Source organism: Protomyctophum bolini (assembly GCF_963924005.1).
Source record: "Protomyctophum bolini genome assembly, chromosome: 6".
Classification (NCBI taxonomy): Eukaryota; Metazoa; Chordata; class Actinopteri; order Myctophiformes; family Myctophidae; genus Protomyctophum; species Protomyctophum bolini.
In genome coordinates, this window is record NC_137867.1 from 17,107,339 (window position 1) to 17,126,229 (window position 18,891).

At 42.7% G+C, this 18,891-nt stretch overlaps 2 protein-coding genes across 12 annotated transcripts in view; one reads left to right on the forward strand and one right to left on the reverse strand.

The window, feature by feature from the left end:
• The window catches only part of sh2b3 (SH2B adaptor protein 3), a 73,849-nt gene extending 58,039 nt beyond the window's left edge, over positions 1–15,810 (forward strand). The window contains exons 4-8 of the mRNA XM_080766539.1: positions 184–278; positions 7,401–7,492; positions 8,798–9,012; positions 9,992–10,169; positions 10,673–15,810. Of these exons, the coding sequence (XP_080622665.1) occupies positions 184–278; positions 7,401–7,492; positions 8,798–9,012; positions 9,992–10,169; positions 10,673–11,082 (990 nt within the window). The 3' untranslated portion in view covers positions 11,083–15,810. The remainder of the gene's footprint in view (positions 1–183; positions 279–7,400; positions 7,493–8,797; positions 9,013–9,991; positions 10,170–10,672) is intronic.
• Positions 15,811–16,967: 1,157 nt separating this feature from the next.
• The window catches only part of atxn2 (ataxin 2), a 32,272-nt gene continuing 30,348 nt past the window's right edge, over positions 16,968–18,891 (reverse strand). For all 11 annotated transcript variants that reach the window (XM_080766674.1, XM_080766682.1, XM_080766673.1 and 8 more), the window contains one exon: positions 16,968–18,165. In XM_080766674.1, coding sequence (XP_080622800.1) covers positions 18,137–18,165 — 29 coding nt within the window. In that variant the 3' untranslated portion in view covers positions 16,968–18,136. The remainder of the gene's footprint in view (positions 18,166–18,891) is intronic.

Below are 18,891 nucleotides of genomic sequence, written 5' to 3' on the forward strand. Positions count from 1 at the left end.
CATGTTGTGTAGTCAGTGTAAATACCCGTTAACATGTTGTGTAGTCAGTGTAAATACCCGTTTTGTCTTGATCACTTAAAGTTTCAAAATGCACTCCAGGACTATGGAAAGGTAAGGTTAGAGCACTGTTATTATTGTGTATGCTAATGTTGAATGTGTCTTTGTTTGTTTGCTCCCTTGCAGGTTAATCACTATCCAGGTAGTCTAATATTTGAGACTGACAATGACCAGCAGGTCAGCTCCTGGACCACAGAGCTCAAAGAATGTATCAGCAACAGGTGGGACACGCACGCACGCACGCACGCACGCACGCACGCACGCACGCTGCATGCAGACAAGCACATTTGTGCACTAAAGCTTGCCGTGGGCCTGTGAATCTGAGCTCAGTCAATGTCGAAAATATCCATAACCAAGTGTGTGCGTGTTTAAAATATATATATATTATCATTATAATTTTTTTGTAAAACACAAACACACCTAATGTGCCAAATTGCTGGTGGTTTTCATATAATTAATGAGTTATCTGGATATTGTTCAGTTGTGGGAAAGTAAATAAGAGATGCAGCTCCACCTAACACAACCCATGATGCCCGTCCAGTTGGGTTCCATCATGTTCAGACAGACAAATACTGTAGGTTATATAGTATGTACACATACCTGTACAGTAAATATATACAGTACTGTCCTATATGTGATTTCCTCTCATTGTGATTTTTATTGAGTTGTGAAGAAAAACACTATATTCATTTAAAGTATACTGGCTTGTGTGTTTCTCTTAGCATGCTTGCATGTACAGTACATGAGACCCTGTTTCTCTGTTTGTGTGTGCATCTATGTGTATGTTATGTATTATGTACAGTTTAACTGTGCACATAATACGTACACGTGTTCCCATTTGTGTATTTGGTGTACATTTGGGACTGACTGGGTGGTTTCAGGACATTTCGTCCCATACTCCACTAATACAAGTAGAAAGGTGTGCTCAGTGGAGCACAACTCTTCCACCAGGCAGCACGCCGTAACAATAACACTAACACTGTCTGACACGGTAATGCCAAACGGCATCTCTCTCCCTCTCGCTGTCTCTCGGTGTCCAGTGCGATGCGCATGCGTGCACATTGTGTTTGCGCCGCAGCGCTGGGTATGTTGTCACATTTACTATGGTGGTGTTAATCAGACGTGGGCTTTAGCTGAACAGCATCTCTCCCGTGTGTGTTCTGTCCACATGCGCGGGTCATATTAGGACAGCAGTATTTGTGTGCGCTCGCGCGCGCGCGCGCACGTGTGTGTGTGTGTGTGTGTGTGTGTGTGTGTGTGTGCCTCTCTCTCTCCTCTTGTGTCCATGTCACTGTACAGTATGTGGACCATGTGGACCATGTGGTGACATTGATCAATTCTTGATAAAAAGCTTCTAATATATTATTTAGGCCCCAAAATCTATAAATGTCACACTATTAAGGCAACCGGACGCTTCCACGCGCTGCCCAAGGTGCCCTTTTTTTCACTTGAACACCTGCCCCTCTAAATGTCTGTGCACGCCACTGCACGCTCACGCACGCACACACACACACACACACACACACACACACACACACACACACACACACACACACACACACACACACACACACACACACACATTCTATGTGCTCCATACTTTACATAAAGTGCTCCATATTGAGGAAGAGAAAGCAGCATTGTCAGTGTTCAGACAATGTGTCTTCCTGTATTTCTTACAAGGCACCAGAGAACAAACTTATTTCAGCGTTTCATCAGTCCATTACTTATACTATATACTACTAATACTTTGTGTGTGTTGAGAAGGCTATACAGTAAAACCCTCAGTGTTGATTTAGCTCTGAGAGTGTAAAACTTGACCCTGTGTTCATTTTAGCCTGGAATCCAGACAAGAAAAATAAGCCCTCGGTAGATTCTGGTCCCGCTCAGGGCCCGGTATGCAAATATGGGGCGGGTTTATCACCAGAGGCATTTAGGACGGGGGTTTTACCTTTCAAGACGGGAACTCTTTTTGGGGCAATTGGTGCTATATCTAGTATAGCAATACCATTCATTTGTGTTTTCTTAATAAATATTAGAAGTTAGAAAACTTACAGTAGGTCATGATTTAGAAGGTGTTTTTGGAATGGGTGCCACAGCCTGGCATTAACCACGTGAACCCCGGCATCCATATTCCACAATGAAAGCAATTGAATGTATTTCTGTAAAATGTTGACTAATGTTGATTAACAACAGATGATGATGAGGAGGAGGTGGGGGGGGGGGGGGGGGGGGGATTCCAGTAAGTACAGAGGAAACAGCAGGCTGAAGGAACACAAAGAGACCAAGCCTAGACAGGAAGTCAGTCCAGTAAAGACCTGAACTAAGCCTTACTGTTCTGCTATAATATCATCCAGTGTGTACTGTATGCAAACACAACACAACACACACACGCACGCATGCACGCACGCACGCGCGCACACGCACGCACGCACGCACGCACGCACGCACGCACGCGCGCACACACACACACACACACACACACACACACACACACACACACACACACACACACAGATCTTTACAACTGCCTGACATTGCATAGCTCTAACAAACACAATTCTTCTGAGCGGTGCTAACCGCTCACAATAAAGGGCTTTGTCTCTCTGTGTGTGTGTGTGTGTCTGTCTGTCTGTCTGTCTGTCTGGAGCATGGAATGTGTTTGTAGCATGACCTATTGACCTCTGCACATTGACACTGACAAGCTAATTGGGTGGCATTCGGGCCACGCACACACGCACGCAGTAATAAAAGTATAGTTGCACCGCTCACAGTTTGCACAGGTGCGATTCTCTTCATTACTATAGGCCTACTTATGGACTTATGGACAGTGACTTTATGAATGCCATTTAAAAAAAGACTAGACCGATGGCCGGCTGTAGAGCACCGAGTCGGTAACGATGGAAGTTGGAGATCCATGCCCGTTGTACCCGTGTCAGAGTACCCGTTCCACCCATCTGTGTCCCTTTTATGCCCATATATGGAGATGTCTGTATCTGTCTCACTGTGTCCCTTTATTCTTACTATATATATGGAGTTCTGTGTCAGGCATACCCAAATATGGAGTGTTGTGATGTCAGAACAGGCCAGCTCCATATATGGAGAGGCCCTGTCCAGAGCCCAGGCAGAGAGAGGCCTTTTGTGGCGGTTCTGGACAACCGTGGGTCCGACCGACTCGACACCGGGCACTGCACTCCCTGTGGTGGGGTGGAACGAATATGGTCGGTGGGGCGAACGGTTGTCGTTACGTGCATTACAGACGTACATATAGTAACAGTACAGACGGAGACGTGGTGCATTCATAGATAGATAGATAGATGCAAGTGTCATTCTATGCCTGATATAGTTAAAATCCGGCATAGCTCCAAGCCTAAGCCCTAAATCTAACCTCTAAATGTCTAATCCTAACCTAACCCAACCAGAATCTTGTCCTAACTTTAAGACTAATTCTAAATATCACTTTTAACCATACAACTATTTATCTTGTGAGGACTGGAAAAATGGTCTCCATAATATCTATTTCCAAAATGCTACTGAACATTTGGCCCTCACAAGTACAGTAAAACACACACACACACACACACACACAGTCACACACACACACACACACACACACACACACACACACACACACACACACACACAAATACACAGAGAGAGAGCATGAGGGTTAGAGAAGGAAGCCAGAACAAATCCTGCTGAAATGCTGACTTGAGTTCACAGAACTCTGAATAACAGGAAGACAAGCCTCCTTTCTCTTCACAGTATGTGCGAGTGTGTGTGTGATAGAGAGAGAGAGAGACCTAGACAGACAGGCAGGCAGACAGACAGACAGTATATATGGTAAAGACATTATTTGTAACCCATTTGATCACATATTCGATTTGTTGAAAACACACATTGGTTCTGGTGACTGATAGTCCCTGTGAGAGGACTGTGTTTTTTATTATTTTTAATGTAAAATTGTATCAATACTGAAACTCACATTTACATACTTAATAAACAATAAATAAACAATTTGATAATTTGACTACCTGCCATAGGAAACAATAAATTCACATCATTTAAAATGTGAAATAAACAACCGTAACAGATCAGCAACCACTCGTTCATCCAATTATTGCCGTAGAAAATAATCCATGAATTCAAGGCTTCATAGGTTGTGCATTTGGTAGAAAATAATTATTTTGGTGATGATTTTAGCATCTGGGACTGAGGCCTTAGTTTATGAATCTCTTATAGGCTCTGTGAATAACTGTAATCCCAAGTTTCTGGAAGGTGGCACACCTATTTCCTGTTCCTGTTCATTTTCCCGTAACTTTATTTTATTGGCTGATTTCATTGGTCAGTATTGTGGTCAGTATCTGGTCAGTATAAACAAAAATATAATATAATAGTATAGATGCGCCATGTCCTCATCTTCAGAAACACGTGTGTGTGTGTGTGTGTGTGTGTGTGTGTGTGTGTGTGTGTGTGTGTGTGTGTGTGTGTGTGTGTGTGTGTGTGTGTGTGTGTGTGTGTGTGTGTGTGTGTGTGTAAGAGCATTCCAGACATCTTAGAAATAAGAAAGGTCCTGAGATTCCCCCACAGAGTCTCAGTCCTCCCCCACACTTCCTTTCACAGGCCAGCACCATACACGTGTACATGCACAAAAACGCACACAAAATGCATGCAACGTAAGCAAGAAGTCGTATGTATGCCAAAGCAAATGCAGAGAACGTATTTTCAGTAAAGCACCCATGAAACCCACAAAGGATCAAATAGAATATCTGTATATTTGGAATGTACGATATTCATGTATCTGCTCATCACTTGTCTTAGATCATGTGTTCCGATCAAGTTGAGTACGGTTTGTGAATGTTCTCAAGCATGCACTCAGAAGCCAACAGTATCAGTTCTCCTTTTGGCTTCGGTTTGATGTGCACTTAGTGGTTTGATGTGTACTTAGTAGTTGATGTGTACTTAGTAGTTGATGTGTAGTATGTGTACTTAGTGGTTTGATGTGTACTTAGTGGTTGATGTGTACTTAGTGGTTGATGTGTACTTAGTGGTTGATGTGTACTTAGTGGTTGATGTGTACTTAGTAGTTGATGTGTACTTAGTGGTTGATTTGTACTTAGTGGTTGATGTGTACTTAGTAGTTGATGTGTACTTAGTAGTTGATGTGTACTTAGTGGTTGATGTGTACTTAGTAGTTGATGTGTACTTAGTGGTTTGATGTATACTTAGTGGTTGATGTGTACTTAGTAGTTGATGTGTACTTAGTGGTTGATGTGTACTTAGTGGTTGATGTGTACTTAGTAGTTGATGTGTACTTAGTAGTTGATGTGTACTTAGTGGTTTGATGTATACTTAGTGGTTGATGTGTACTTAGTAGTTGATGTGTACTTAGTGGTTGATGTGTACTTAGTAGTTGATGTATACTTAGTGGTTGATGTGTACTTAGTAGTTGATGTGTACTTAGTGGTTGATGTGTACTTAGTAGTTGATGTATACTTAGTGGTTGATGTGTACTTAGTAGTTGATGTGTACTTAGTGGTTGATGTGTACTTAGTAGTTGATGTATACTTAGTGGTTGATGTGTACTTAGTAGTTGATGTGTACTTAGTGGTTGATGTGTACTTAGTAGTTGATGTATACTTAGTGGTTGATGTGTACTTAGTAGTTGATGTGTACTTAGTGGTTGATGTGTACTTAGTAGTTGATGTGTACTTAGTAGTTGATGTGTACTTAGTGGTTTGATGTGTACTTAGTAGTTGATGTGTACTTAGTAGTTGATGTGTACTTAGTGGTTTGATGTGTACTTACTACTTAGTAGTTGATGTGTACTTAGTGGTTTGATGTGTACTTAGTAGTTGATGTGTACTTAGTAGTTGATGTGTAGTATGTGTACTTAGTGGTTTGATGTGTACTTAGTGGTTGATGTGTACTTAGTGGTTGATGTGTACTTAGTGGTTGATGTGTACTTAGTGGTTGATGTGTACTTAGTAGTTGATGTGTACTTAGTGGTTGATTTGTACTTAGTGGTTGATGTGTACTTAGTAGTTGATGTGTACTTAGTAGTTGATGTGTACTTAGTGGTTGATGTGTACTTAGTAGTTGATGTGTACTTAGTGGTTTGATGTATACTTAGTGGTTGATGTGTACTTAGTAGTTGATGTGTACTTAGTGGTTGATGTGTACTTAGTGGTTGATGTGTACTTAGTAGTTGATGTGTACTTAGTAGTTGATGTGTACTTAGTGGTTTGATGTATACTTAGTGGTTGATGTGTACTTAGTAGTTGATGTGTACTTAGTGGTTGATGTGTACTTAGTAGTTGATGTGTACTTAGTAGTTGATGTGTACTTAGTGGTTTGATGTGTACTTAGTAGTTGATGTGTACTTAGTAGTTGATGTGTACTTAGTGGTTTGATGTGTACTTACTACTTAGTAGTTGATGTGTACTTAGTGGTTTGATGTGTACTTAGTAGTTGATGTGTACTTACTAGTGGTTGATGTGTACTTAGTGGTTGATGTGTACTTAGTAGTTGATGTGTACTTAGTGGTTGATGTGTACTTAGTCTTAGTAGTTGATGTGTACTTAGTGGTTGATGTGTACTTAGTGGTTGATGTGTACTTAGTGGTTGATGTGTATGATGTGTACTTAGTAGTTGATGTGTTCGCAGTGGTTGATGTGTACTTAGTGGTTGATGTGTACTTAGTGGTTGTACTTAGTGGTTGATGTGTACTTAGTGGTTGATGTGTATGATGTGTACTTAGTGGTTGATGTGTATGATGTGTACTTAGTAGTTGATGTGTTCGCAGTGGTTGATGTGTACTTAGTGGTTGATGTGTACTTAGTGGTTGTACTTAGTGGTTGATGTGTACTTAGTGGTTGATGTGTATGATGTGTACTTAGTGGTTGATGTGTTCGTAGTGGTTGATGTGCTGCAGATTTAACTTTCATATGGATTTTATTTCTTCTGTAGGATTATAACGTGTTACTTTGTGCTTTGCAGGGCTTCAATTGAGTGCAACAATGAGGCTCCTTTAATTTATTCTTTGTTTTTTTAAGACACTTATATATGGTTTCTGAATTTTCTCAAGCATGGATGCACTCAGAAGTTAACAGTATCACTTCTCCATTTGGAAGTGTTTATGCATCTGTAAAATGGTTGACTAATGTTGATTAACTCTTTACTGATGGTTAATTTATACCTCTTCGTATAACTGTGTCGTTCGTTGAAAAATACCTGTGACTGATCTTTAACATTATTTTTGACCCGTAACTCCATTGTAAGTCGCAATTCAATTAAATTATATCACAAGTTGTCTGAAGTCAATGAACTCTCTGCTCTCTCAGGTCCGGCAGTGTGGATCTGGAGCCCCTCCCCCCACCAGCTGATATTTCTGTTCCAGCCAATCGCAGAGGGAGCTCAGAGTCTGGAAGTATGGGTAAGTGGTGAGATATAATAATCCCATAGAGTATAAAGAAGGATAGTGACTGAACACATTCATGTCAGTGGAAGTTGCTCAGTGGCGTTTTGAAGCACCCAGAAGGACCGTCTACTTCCGCATTTGCCAACCAAATTTTGGTTGGCAAATGCGGAAGTACACCCGAGCGCTCAATGTTACAGCCCAGCTGCACAGGGTTTCCTCGTCATGAATCCACGGGTCTGCCTGCAGTCCCTCCTCTTACCACTAGGGCCGAGCGCCTCAACGTTGGAGCGCCTCACTGGCCCCTTGAATAATCCTGGATGCGACCAGGCAGGCATAGATATAAAAAGATAGATGCCTCGTTGGCTACTGCAGTTCATTGTAGCCATGTGTATCGCATTGTAAGGAGGAAGGCACGCTACTGGCTAAGTGACTACTGGCCAACCACAGCGCGTCTTTTCCAGGATTTATCGATTCAATCCAAAGGAGTTTTATTAGCATGAGAAAACATTGACATTGCCTGTGATTGGTCTACCGAACGTCCCCTTCTTGACAAGGGCTATGACTATGCTTCCGCGTGGCGTAGGTGCGTCTCGTCTCCTTTTCGATATCACACGCCCCCAGAGTCGAAGGAGGCATCTACATGTCTGTGGCTATTCCTCACACACAATTGGCGATGACCCCTCTGTGCCTGTAGTCATGCGTTACATTCCACGAGGACAGCACTGCCCGGCTTTGCTCCGTGGTGGAAAATATTGTTTAGCACTGGCATTGCCTATGATTCGGTAGGCCTACATAACTCAAACGGCGCTGAGTCGGCTCTAGCGGCCATCGCTCGCCTCACGGCTCGCTCGGGGGTGCTTCTCGTTGCTCAAGCTGGCAGAGACCATCCTCTGTCATTGTAAAAAAATATATCTCTTTTCTTTCTTTCTTTTCATCTTTATTTAAAGATACTTTTGGGGGATGATTCTCACTTTTACTGATAGATTAACAGTAGGCTGACAGGAAATGGGGAGAGAGATGGGGATGACACGCAGCAAAGGTCGATCATAACTCACATTAATTTTTAAAAATGTTGTCAAATCTACAAGCTTGTAAATCGCTTATTTTCTAATAAACAAAGTACTGTATAAAATACGCTTATTTGGTTGTTTTTTTTGTTTGTTTGTTTTGTATAATATAAATCTATAAATAACTAGTAACTATAATGTTTAAATAAAAAATTACAAAAAATTGCTATATTTGCTTCTGACATAGTGGTGTAGTTACAGTATAGTGCAAAATGTTACTGCTCTTCACTCGTCCCCATGTCCATTCCTCCAGGCTCGGTGACCTTTGCCCTGCCAGAGCAGACATACCACAAGACGGACCACTTCCTGTGCTCCTACCCCTGGTTCCACGGGCCCATCTCCCGGGTCAAGGCAGCTCACCTGGTGCAGAACTCGGGTCTCCAGGGCCATGGGGTGTTCCTGGTCCGACAGAGTGAGACGCGGAGGGGAGACTATGTGCTGACCTTCAACTACCAGGGAAAGGCCAAAGTATGTTGCATGTAGACCATGGGTTCAACTATCGATCATCTTCTTAGTCTTAGATTAGTTCTTATTCCATCGATTGCTTTTTAGATTAATTGAAAAACAAGAAATGTGTTCAAAAATATATATATATATACAGTATATATTTTAAAAGAGGACGTCTGTGGAAACATGATTTGAAGTCATGCTTATTGCGAACGCAGTGAGCACTTACTATGAGACCTAGCAGATCATGTCTGTCTGTGCGTGCGTGCGTTTTTTAATGAGACTGTCTTGACATACCGTGAGTGACTACGCACCGTGCAGGACATCCTATATTCGCTCGCTCTTTGAGTCTATTTGAGCGAGGTTTCGCAGCCCCAAACACTTTTATTGGATGAGATCTACACTCTACTATTTATTGGTTATTTGATTGGTTCAGGCTACGTCGCAAGGCATAATCCATACACTCCATATCAGGACTGTTTCTTTCGTGTGATATCGCCGTCAGAACGCTCGCTCCTTGCCTGTGAAGAGGAGGTGTAACCTCACCTGGCGTCCCCATTTTGAGCATGTCACAAGCAAACATCTTAGAATGCGGCGAAAAGAGTCGATGCTCACAACTTGTGAGCTTGTTGATTGGCTTTTTCAGCATTTAAAAAAATAGCGTTTCATTTTGGGGCGGGAACCCCTTTTGGTATTAGCATTACATTATGCTTTAGCTATTGAAAAATAGCAGATCTACAAGCTTGTAGGTCTGTTAGATGTCTGATGTAGAAGACATTTTTTAAATCTGATCTCAGGTAAAAATGGGTTAAACTGTTCCTCATTTATTTTGCTGTGGACCCCCCGGAACCTCCTCAATGATCCCTGGAGGTCCAGGACTCCACTTTGAGAACCGCCTGTATAAGTGTTAAGTAATGACTAATTGGCGAAAACAATCTCTGATAATGTAGACCTGCTATTTTCTCTCTCTCTCTGTCTCTCTCTCTCTGTCTCTCTCCAGCATCTGCGCCTGTCCTTAACAGAGTGGGGCCAGTGCAGGGTGCAACACCTCCGCTTCCCCTCCGTCATGGACATGCTCAGTCACTTCCGCCTGTACCCCATCCCGTTGGAGTGTGGCGCAGCCTGTGTCGTCACCCTGTCCAGCTTCGTGGTGGCGGGTTCCAGCCCCGCGTTGCAGGGTAAGGGTGTCACACTCACAGCCAACGCTGTGTGGTCCGTTTGTCATCATACCTCTTCCGCATACCTCCACTGTATTCCTCCGATTGGCTACCGCAGATCACGTGATACGCGAGTCACGTGATCGAGTTAGGAAGCATAGCTCATTTAATGGGTCACAGTTTTTTGTGCAACATCGCTACACTACCTTCATGTCCTAACGACACCACAACGATGAACATCATTCACTAAGGACACGGACACGCGTTATCCCTAACTACACTACAACAACTCCATCATGGCCACAACCATGGTATCAGCGCAGTATTAACCACCTGCCTAATAATATTAATTTTGTGCCCATCCCAACTTCCCAAGCTCATCCCAACTCCCTCCCCCGCATTATCCTCACCCCCACCCCGCCTCCTTCTCCATATGGGACAGAATCCCATCAGGGCTGCAGAGAGTACGTACACAGTCTGTTTGCAGCTGAGCTCATCTCTTCTCTTGTCTTTAACTTCCTCAGGTCAGCCTGCAGGAGTGGTCCTGGTCCCTTTCTCCCTGCACCGCTGGAGCTCCGAGCCCAGCTTGGCTCACTGCAGCCTGGCTAGCCGTCCCAGTCTGACACCCTCTTGCTCCGCGACCCTCACAGGCACCACACCGGTCACTGCCACCAACCACACCACCTCCACAGGCCTCGGCTCCCAGCAGACACACCACCTCCACCACCTGCCGCCACGCACCAGCAACCCCCTCCCGGACCCCCCTGCATCAGCCCCTGTGCCGCTGCGCCGGAGCGAGTCCGTGGGGAGGAGGCCCCTCCTTCGACACCCCCACCCCCACCCGCCGCTCATCCCCCAGCGGGATTCAGACTACGAACTGGAGCCGGAGCGGGGGCGGAAGCGCGCCATAGACAACCAGTACATGTTCCTGTGACCTCACTGTTCACCACACACACACACCATACAGACATGCCTCTGTTCCCCATTCCCTGCTTTACATGGATGTGTGAGACACACTGCACATGACCACGTGATGTCACAGGACCGTGCCGATGTCACTACGCGTGATTGCCCATTTACAACATTGGACAAATATTTCAGATAAATCTAGACCCTCTATCCCTTCATTGCTTTGATTTTTTTTTAATCTCTCATATTTGAGAGCACTGTCAGTACTGTTATTGAGCCCGCCTTATGCCTAATCTGAGAGCATCTTGAATTTGATGTTAGTGGCTGGCTAAGCCACTTACACAACTCGGCAAAGTTTATTTATAAACTAAAGCACATTTAAAAATGAATGACCAAAGCAAAAACAAAGTGCTGTACTGATCGAAACAATAAGACAGTAGGATAAAATAGAGTAAAATGCCACCAAAAATAAATATTTGATATCAAAGCATGAATTTGAATGGCTTCTAAGTTGTTAGTGAAAGTATAATGCAGCATAGTTTTTGGAGTATAGTTTTGAGATTGTGTTAGCACACCTGCTCAACATGAATGTTTAGTAATGTGTTGTATGTAAACATACAAAGAGAAGGACGTTTGGGGGAAATTGTCTATTGTAAGATATGGACAATGTTGTAAATGGACAACAAGACGCATATGGCCTATGATGAAGCGGATGATTATGACGACGATGATTTTTATGACAGACTCATGAACTTGAACTTGCAAGTCTTTGTCTGATGAATGGGATTCTGTATGACCAAACACACACACACACACACGCACCAACAAACTCATTTAGTGGTGGGCGAGAGCTCGTTGTGAGCGTCAGACCCCCGCACACTCCACTCGCAATGTCCACAATGAATGTATTTCTGGGGGACAATGTTCTAATAGTATTGAGTATGATTAATGATTATTCTCTTACCTTATGATTGGGAGGTTGTTCCACATGTGTAGCTGTCCTCCAGCCCTGGGCTACACCAAAACTGTTGCTTTTTGTTTTGTTTGTTGAAGAGGTGAAGAACATAATTGAACTGCGTTTCAATTATGTATCAATGGTGGGAAGATGCTGCCTGTAAAACCATTTAAATCAAGCTTCTTTCAAATATTTGAAAATTAATTAATTGCTATTTCTGCCCAGGTCTGTTGGTGATTGGGGTGGGGGGGTGGGGGGGGGGGTCATCACTTCTCTCCTTGGCAAATAAAGATGCTTTAAGGAGGTTCTAATGTAGAGTGAATTCCCCTTTCCTCTCCTCCTTGCACACCAACACATACGCAGTACAGACACATAGCATCCACGTCAATTAAAATGATAATTGTTCCATGTATGACCACACACAGAAAGCACATTGCCTTCTGTGTGTTTTCAACAAATCCATATTTTATCATCTTACTGATTATTTTATAGAAACACCTCCTCACCAAAAAACAAACAAACAAACAAACAAAAATGTGAGTGAAGTTTCATTGTGGAGGAGTTGCTTCTAGAAACGGATCTGCCATCACTTTGGCAACTCCAAATCTAAGCCTCAGCCACTAAAGCAGAACGATGCAAAACTGATGTCAGTTCACCGTTTAAAAGTAACTTCTTGATAATGCAACAGAAACTCATTGCTGTTTTTGTGGTATGCGTGTGGGTGTTTGAACCACGGCAATGGAATTCAAAAGACAGATTTGTGTACTGAAGCCAGCGTGAACTAGGGTGAAACAGCGGGCCTGCATGCTAGCACTGGTCTCAGGCCTGTTGCACTGTTGAAAGTGCACTCGTTACGCACTCGGCTCTCGTTACGCAGTGGGGCCTAGATCAGTGGTTCTCAAAGTGGGTTCCCGGGGACCCCCAGAGGTCCTTGAGGGGGTTTCAGGGTGTTCCCAAGCCAAATTGATAGTTAGGAACCAAATTGAACCTTATGTGTCTGTAACTGTGTGTATGCAAATGGACCAAATGGACCCGTTCCATTTGTACACTCTCAGAGTTAAATGAACAATGATGATACTACAGTGCAGATTGGGATCCCGGCGATCAAACGGGGGTCTGTGGCCTAATGCATATCAAGCTGGGGGTCCTTGAAATTAAAATGTTTGAGATTCACTGCTATAGCCGTAAACATCTTCTCTTATGTCCGCGTGCTAATGTGTCTCAATTTGGGGGTCCTTAACATGAAAAGGTTTGAGAACCAGGTACTGGCCTGGATGAACTCAGAATATTGCAGTTTCCCGTCATATCGCTCTTGAGAGTTCCATTTCCAGTTAACACCACTATGAAAGAGTGGAGTAGTGGAGTAGGAAGAGAGGCCATATTCTAGTGTCTAGGATAGTGGTTCTCATAATCGATATAACATGGCTAAATAGTAATTGATCACAGTTTAGATATTTGTAACCACACACACACAGAGAGAGAGAGAGAGAGAGAGAGAGAGAGAGAGAGAGAAAGAGAAATGTACTTAGGGCAAGGCAAGTCATTGTAGAACATGAACAACTGTCAACTGACAACTCTACACTCGCAGAATTAATCTTCATTTCCATCTCAGTGTGTGGTTCTCTACATCTTCACCAGAGCAACTCTAGAGAAAACCAAGGAGAAACTGAAAGTGTTACAATACTTTCAGTGGAACTGGAAGTGGGAGTGCTGATTTAGGGTCAGTCCCATTCTCGCTTAGGGTCAAAAATGGACCCGAGATCAGTTGTCCTACATTGAAAATTGTCATTTATAACAGTGGGTTTCAACCAGTACACCTGGTGTGCCTAGAGATGTAGCACAAATAAAAGGTCAATCACAGCAATATCACAGCCCCACTTCGTTCCTCTATGCAATATGGGCTTGGATCAGCAACTATTTTTAGCTGGTCCTTTTTTTATTGTCATACAAGTAAACAATTATTATCCAGTATGTGCCTTGGAATGTTGTGCCTTGAGATATCAAAAGGGTTGATAACCACTGAGTGTGGCAGGTTCATGAGCAGTTCCATTTAGCTCACGGGTGGGAGGAAGTTCTGTTGATCTGTTGCCCTGAACTGACCTCGGTCTGCCTTCATCATTTGCATTCAATGTTCTGTAATCCTACACTTCAGTGAGAGAATGAACCAACCAACCAAATCAATATATCTGAAATAACCTCAAGATGGTGCTCACTTCCGTAGTTCCTGTAGGAAAACAGTCCCATGTGCTGAGCTCCATTACAACTCAATGACTATGTTCTTACTATGTTCTTCCAAATCACTTGGTGTCCAGTTTTGTTGGATGGCAAATAGTTATGCTTCTTCTCTTCCAAACCAAGGCTGGGTTTCTCAAAAGGATCTGAAATCATTATTTTGGTTTGATTTTTGATCACCAGTGAAAAAAAAAAAAATCCAGTCCAACTCATTTAATTCACGAGTCCTATACATAAACATAGTTCATACAGTATAAACATTAACCTATACATTAAAGAGGTAAGGATCATCTACATTGGTTAAGAATCATTGATCATTCTACCCTGTTCCATCACATAGTTCTTGGATACTTTTGAGAAACGGCAGTCCTATTCTAGTGCCTGACTGTTTAGTCCTATTCTAGTGCCTGACTGTTTCCTTTTCGGTTTGTCTTCTCATCTCGCTTAACACTAACTTAGTAGTTGCGTATTCACCATACAGTAAGTAAGCTTATTCTGAATTTATGATGCAGTTCTCTCTCTGTCTTGCCACTTATCATTGTAGTTTCCTGTTTTTTATTCCCCTGAGAAAAACAGAAAAGCAGGTTGATTTCCAGATGAACATGACCAAAGGAAATCCACTTTTGATTATTCCTCTCATAAATCAGCCAGTCTACCAAAGGAATATTTCACCTTCAATGGTTGTTTAGTTCATGTTATGTACCACAATCAAGAAGACTGACATAGTTCAGCTATTTTTTTTGACAAGGATGAGACATTTTCAGCAAAAGTACGGTTGGTCTTCCTCCCCTCACATGCTTGGTGTAACCCAACTGATCCCCAGCGCCTAGCCCCAACAGCAATTTTGCAAAAAGAAAGCAACGGTATCAGAAAATATCTAGACTTCAGACTATCGGTCTCTTCTCGTCACTAATAGTTGGAAAGAAAGCTGCTGTTGCTTTTGCCCATTTCTGAAAGCTCAGGGCGTGATGTGGCGAATAACTTTATAGTGCAATATCTGAGAGATGTCCATTGCTTAGCACTCAAGTGTGGCACAATGCGAACATGACATGACAGACACTTGACATGAATGACTGTAAAATCAGTCATTGCACTTGCCTGTAGATGAAAGTAAAAATAATAATAGAAGCACCAGCTAATTCCTAAAATGGCAAGTTCCCTGAATTCAACCGTGTCAAATCAGGGCATTTCTTTTCTCTAATAGGCTACTGCAGAATTGCTCATTTCTTTAATATTGCATTGACTTTTATGCTTCGACTCTTTCCAGTCTCCCGGCAACGCCTTCTGTCTTAGTGTCTGTTTTAAAGAAAAACAAGTCTAGCTGGTGATTGTAATGGGTTCTTAATACTGTTGACTCCATGTTTGTTATTAAGCACTGTAAACATTCCAGTTCAATCTTCCCCTCTGAAGCCAATGACACCATGACAAAGCTTTTCCATCCATCATTGTTTGTGTTGTGATCCCGTTCAGTTATGATAAGCATTCTAAGTTATATAAATATATATATATGAATATATCAACTGTATATTTGACATTTTGTAAAATAAAGCTAACCGAAACAAGCAACTCGTGACCCATGGTTTGTGTTTGTCTTCTCTGAAGACCGGTGAGTTATGAGCATGTACTGTGGTCCTCATTTCTATAGCAACTAGTTCTAACCCAGTCCTCCAGGACAACTAGTTCTACCCAGTCCTCCAGGACAACTAGTTCTAAAGACCTATTCATAGTCTGGATTTTCGGTGGTGAGGTGACCACCGCTCCGGTGGTGAGCTGACCACCGGAGCTGAAATAACGTTGAGCGGTGGCGAGTAAAAACAGAGAGAAGGGCTGGAGCGGTGGAGGTGGTTTGCTCTTCACCGCGGCTCGTGACGTCATGTTGTAGTTCGGTGGTCACCCCACCACCGAAAATCCAGACTATGTATGAGCCTTAACCCAGTCCTCCAGGACAACTAGTTCTACCCCAGTCCTCCAGGCCGTACTGTGGTCATCATTTCTATAGCAACTAGTTCTAACCCAGTCCTCCAGGACAACTAGTTCTAACCCAGTCCTCCAGGACAACTAGTTCTAACCCAGTCCTCCAGACTGTACTGTGGTCCTCATTTCTATAGCAACTAGTTCTAACCCAGTCCTCCAGACTGTACTGTGGTCCTCATTTCTATAGCAACTAGTTCTAACCCAGTCCTCCAGACTGTACTGTGGTCCTCATTTCTATAGCAACTAGTTCTAACCCAGTCCTCCAGACTGTACTGTGGTCCTCATTTCTATAGCAACTAGTTCTAACCCAGTCCTCCAGACTGTACTGTGGTCCTCATTTCTATAGCAACTAGTTCTAACCCAGTCCTCCAGGCTGCCAGCGAACCAGACATGTAGGAGGACTTCAATAAAATAAGATGTTGCATGATACCACTACAAAGGTCTTCCTTGTTCAAATAAGTTAGGTTTACCGGTATGTTCAGCACCACCTCAATTTTACCACACCTCATATGCACATGGTATAAATACATGGTGTACTACACCTCATATGCACATGGTATAAATACATGGTGTACCCACCCAACTCACATCAACTCTCATTGGCTTCATGCAAGTGCATGATAATATATATATATGTGTGTGTGTGTGTGTGTGTGTGTGCGTGTGTAACAATCTGGTCACCACCATAATTGAGGAGCATGACTAGATGGCCAGCCAAAAAAAGGAGAGATGTCCCACATTAAGTTTAGAGATGGTTTAGTTAAATTTAGTTATGTTTGACATGGGTTTTATGAACATTTTAAGGTAAGGTTAGGCATTGTTAGTATGGTTAATAATTATAGGCGTTGGTTAAGGTTAGGGTAAAGACCTGGAGGGCCATCTAGGTCATCTAGTGACAACTCATAATTGATGAAAATGTTCCTCACAGCAACACAATCCGGATGGATGCTTGTGCGGTGACCCATTTCAAGAATGACAGATGCACGCAGTTGTCCAGTTTTTAAAACTTTTTTATTGTTTTTAATTTTTTTTTCTCATTTTTTAAATTATTTATATTATCTACAAAGTAAAAGTTTCTTCTTTTTTTTTTAACTTAAAAGTTACACAATGGTCAGGTGAGAATTGGGATCTGATCACCTCAGCCATCAGTTTCATAAATAATGTTTTTTTTACTCCTGTCCTCTGGCTGCCAAAATGTTGTGTTTGTTAATTCACAGGAAGCTTCTCGTCACTTTTGTTTTTAGTTTGGTTAGAAACCTGTTGTGTAGTTTGGAAACAAACGCAGCACATAGCAGCAGCAGCAATAGTTAAACAGTAAGGTTAATACTGTCTAAAACTTGGAAGAATTCTTTTTTTTTTCCATAACAAGGTGCAGACAAAATACAAGTTCCAGTTTTTTTCTCTCTTCTTCACTCACAATAATTTCCTCACTCTTTCATGCCTCTTAATTGGCAAGCTGACTCGTGGTGCTGTTACGGATCCCCTGAAGTGGTGTGTGTGTGTGTGTGTGTGTACTCTATCATGTTATGCATGTATGTATTATCTCTCTGTGTGTGTGTGTGTGTGTGTGTGTGTGTGTGTGTGTGTGTGTGTGGGGGGGGGGGGGGGGGGGCAGAATAAGGGCAGTCATCTGTGTTAATATTAGAACGCTAGCCTGTTATAAACATGTCACTGCATCAGTCTGTTAACATTCTCTTATTGCCTGGTCTGGAAGAGGAGAGGAGGGAAGTGGAGGGGAGGGGGATGGATTGATGGAGGAGGGGGGAGGGGGGGTCAGAAAAGATGATGTGGTCGCATGTCTTGTGTGTATGACAATAGGGGAGGAGTAAGGGGGGGGTATCTTCATCATGTGGTCGTGGAGGTTCTGGTAGAGAAGCATGAGATAGAGTGGGTCCTTCCGCTCACCAGCGCTGCCCTTTTACAGCTGCTGCTGATGGTGGGCTTGCACTGCCGGTGGAGAAAAGGGGAAGAAAAAATACCATTTCGTTTAAACCGCTTTCAACGTGACGTCCCTATTTCGGGCATGTCATTATATGGGGCGTCGCAATGGTCCATGTGTTGTGGGCTTGTAGATTATAGGCTATTTTCACTACTCATTGTACAATCGTACAACTGTACAACTGTGCTGTACAGAAAGCATGCACGGATTGTGTGTTGGAGCAATTTTTGAGTTTATAAGTGAAATATTATTTTTGCAAGAATGGTTGTATTCTCTTTTGAAATGCTTAAATTGCTTTGCATCTTTTTTGTCTTCACTAGTCTACCCAAACCAAAAATACCTGACAATGCCCGACACCCGTATGGGTACGGTTCTGTGTTCTATTATGTTCAGTTCTATCATCTCAGGTCCACGGTCTGTTTATCATGTGTAATATCCAAGTGGATCTGAAAAGACCCGTACTCTGTGTGAGAAAAACAAGTGCTGTGGTTGTCCTACGATCAGATTACTGGAGAATAAAACAGCAGTGATGTCTGGGTGAACACATCCAACTAGAATAACCTTCATGGCATCAAAGGTCCGATTCCTATTTCAGCTAAAGTGAAAACATGCAATTTAATTTCAACGTCTCTGCTTGTAGGCTGCTATGTGGACTCCATTAAGGAGTGGCCTCTACCGGTAGAATGGCATTTTCAATAGCAATGCCAATAGACTTGCAGATTTAAACTGGAAAC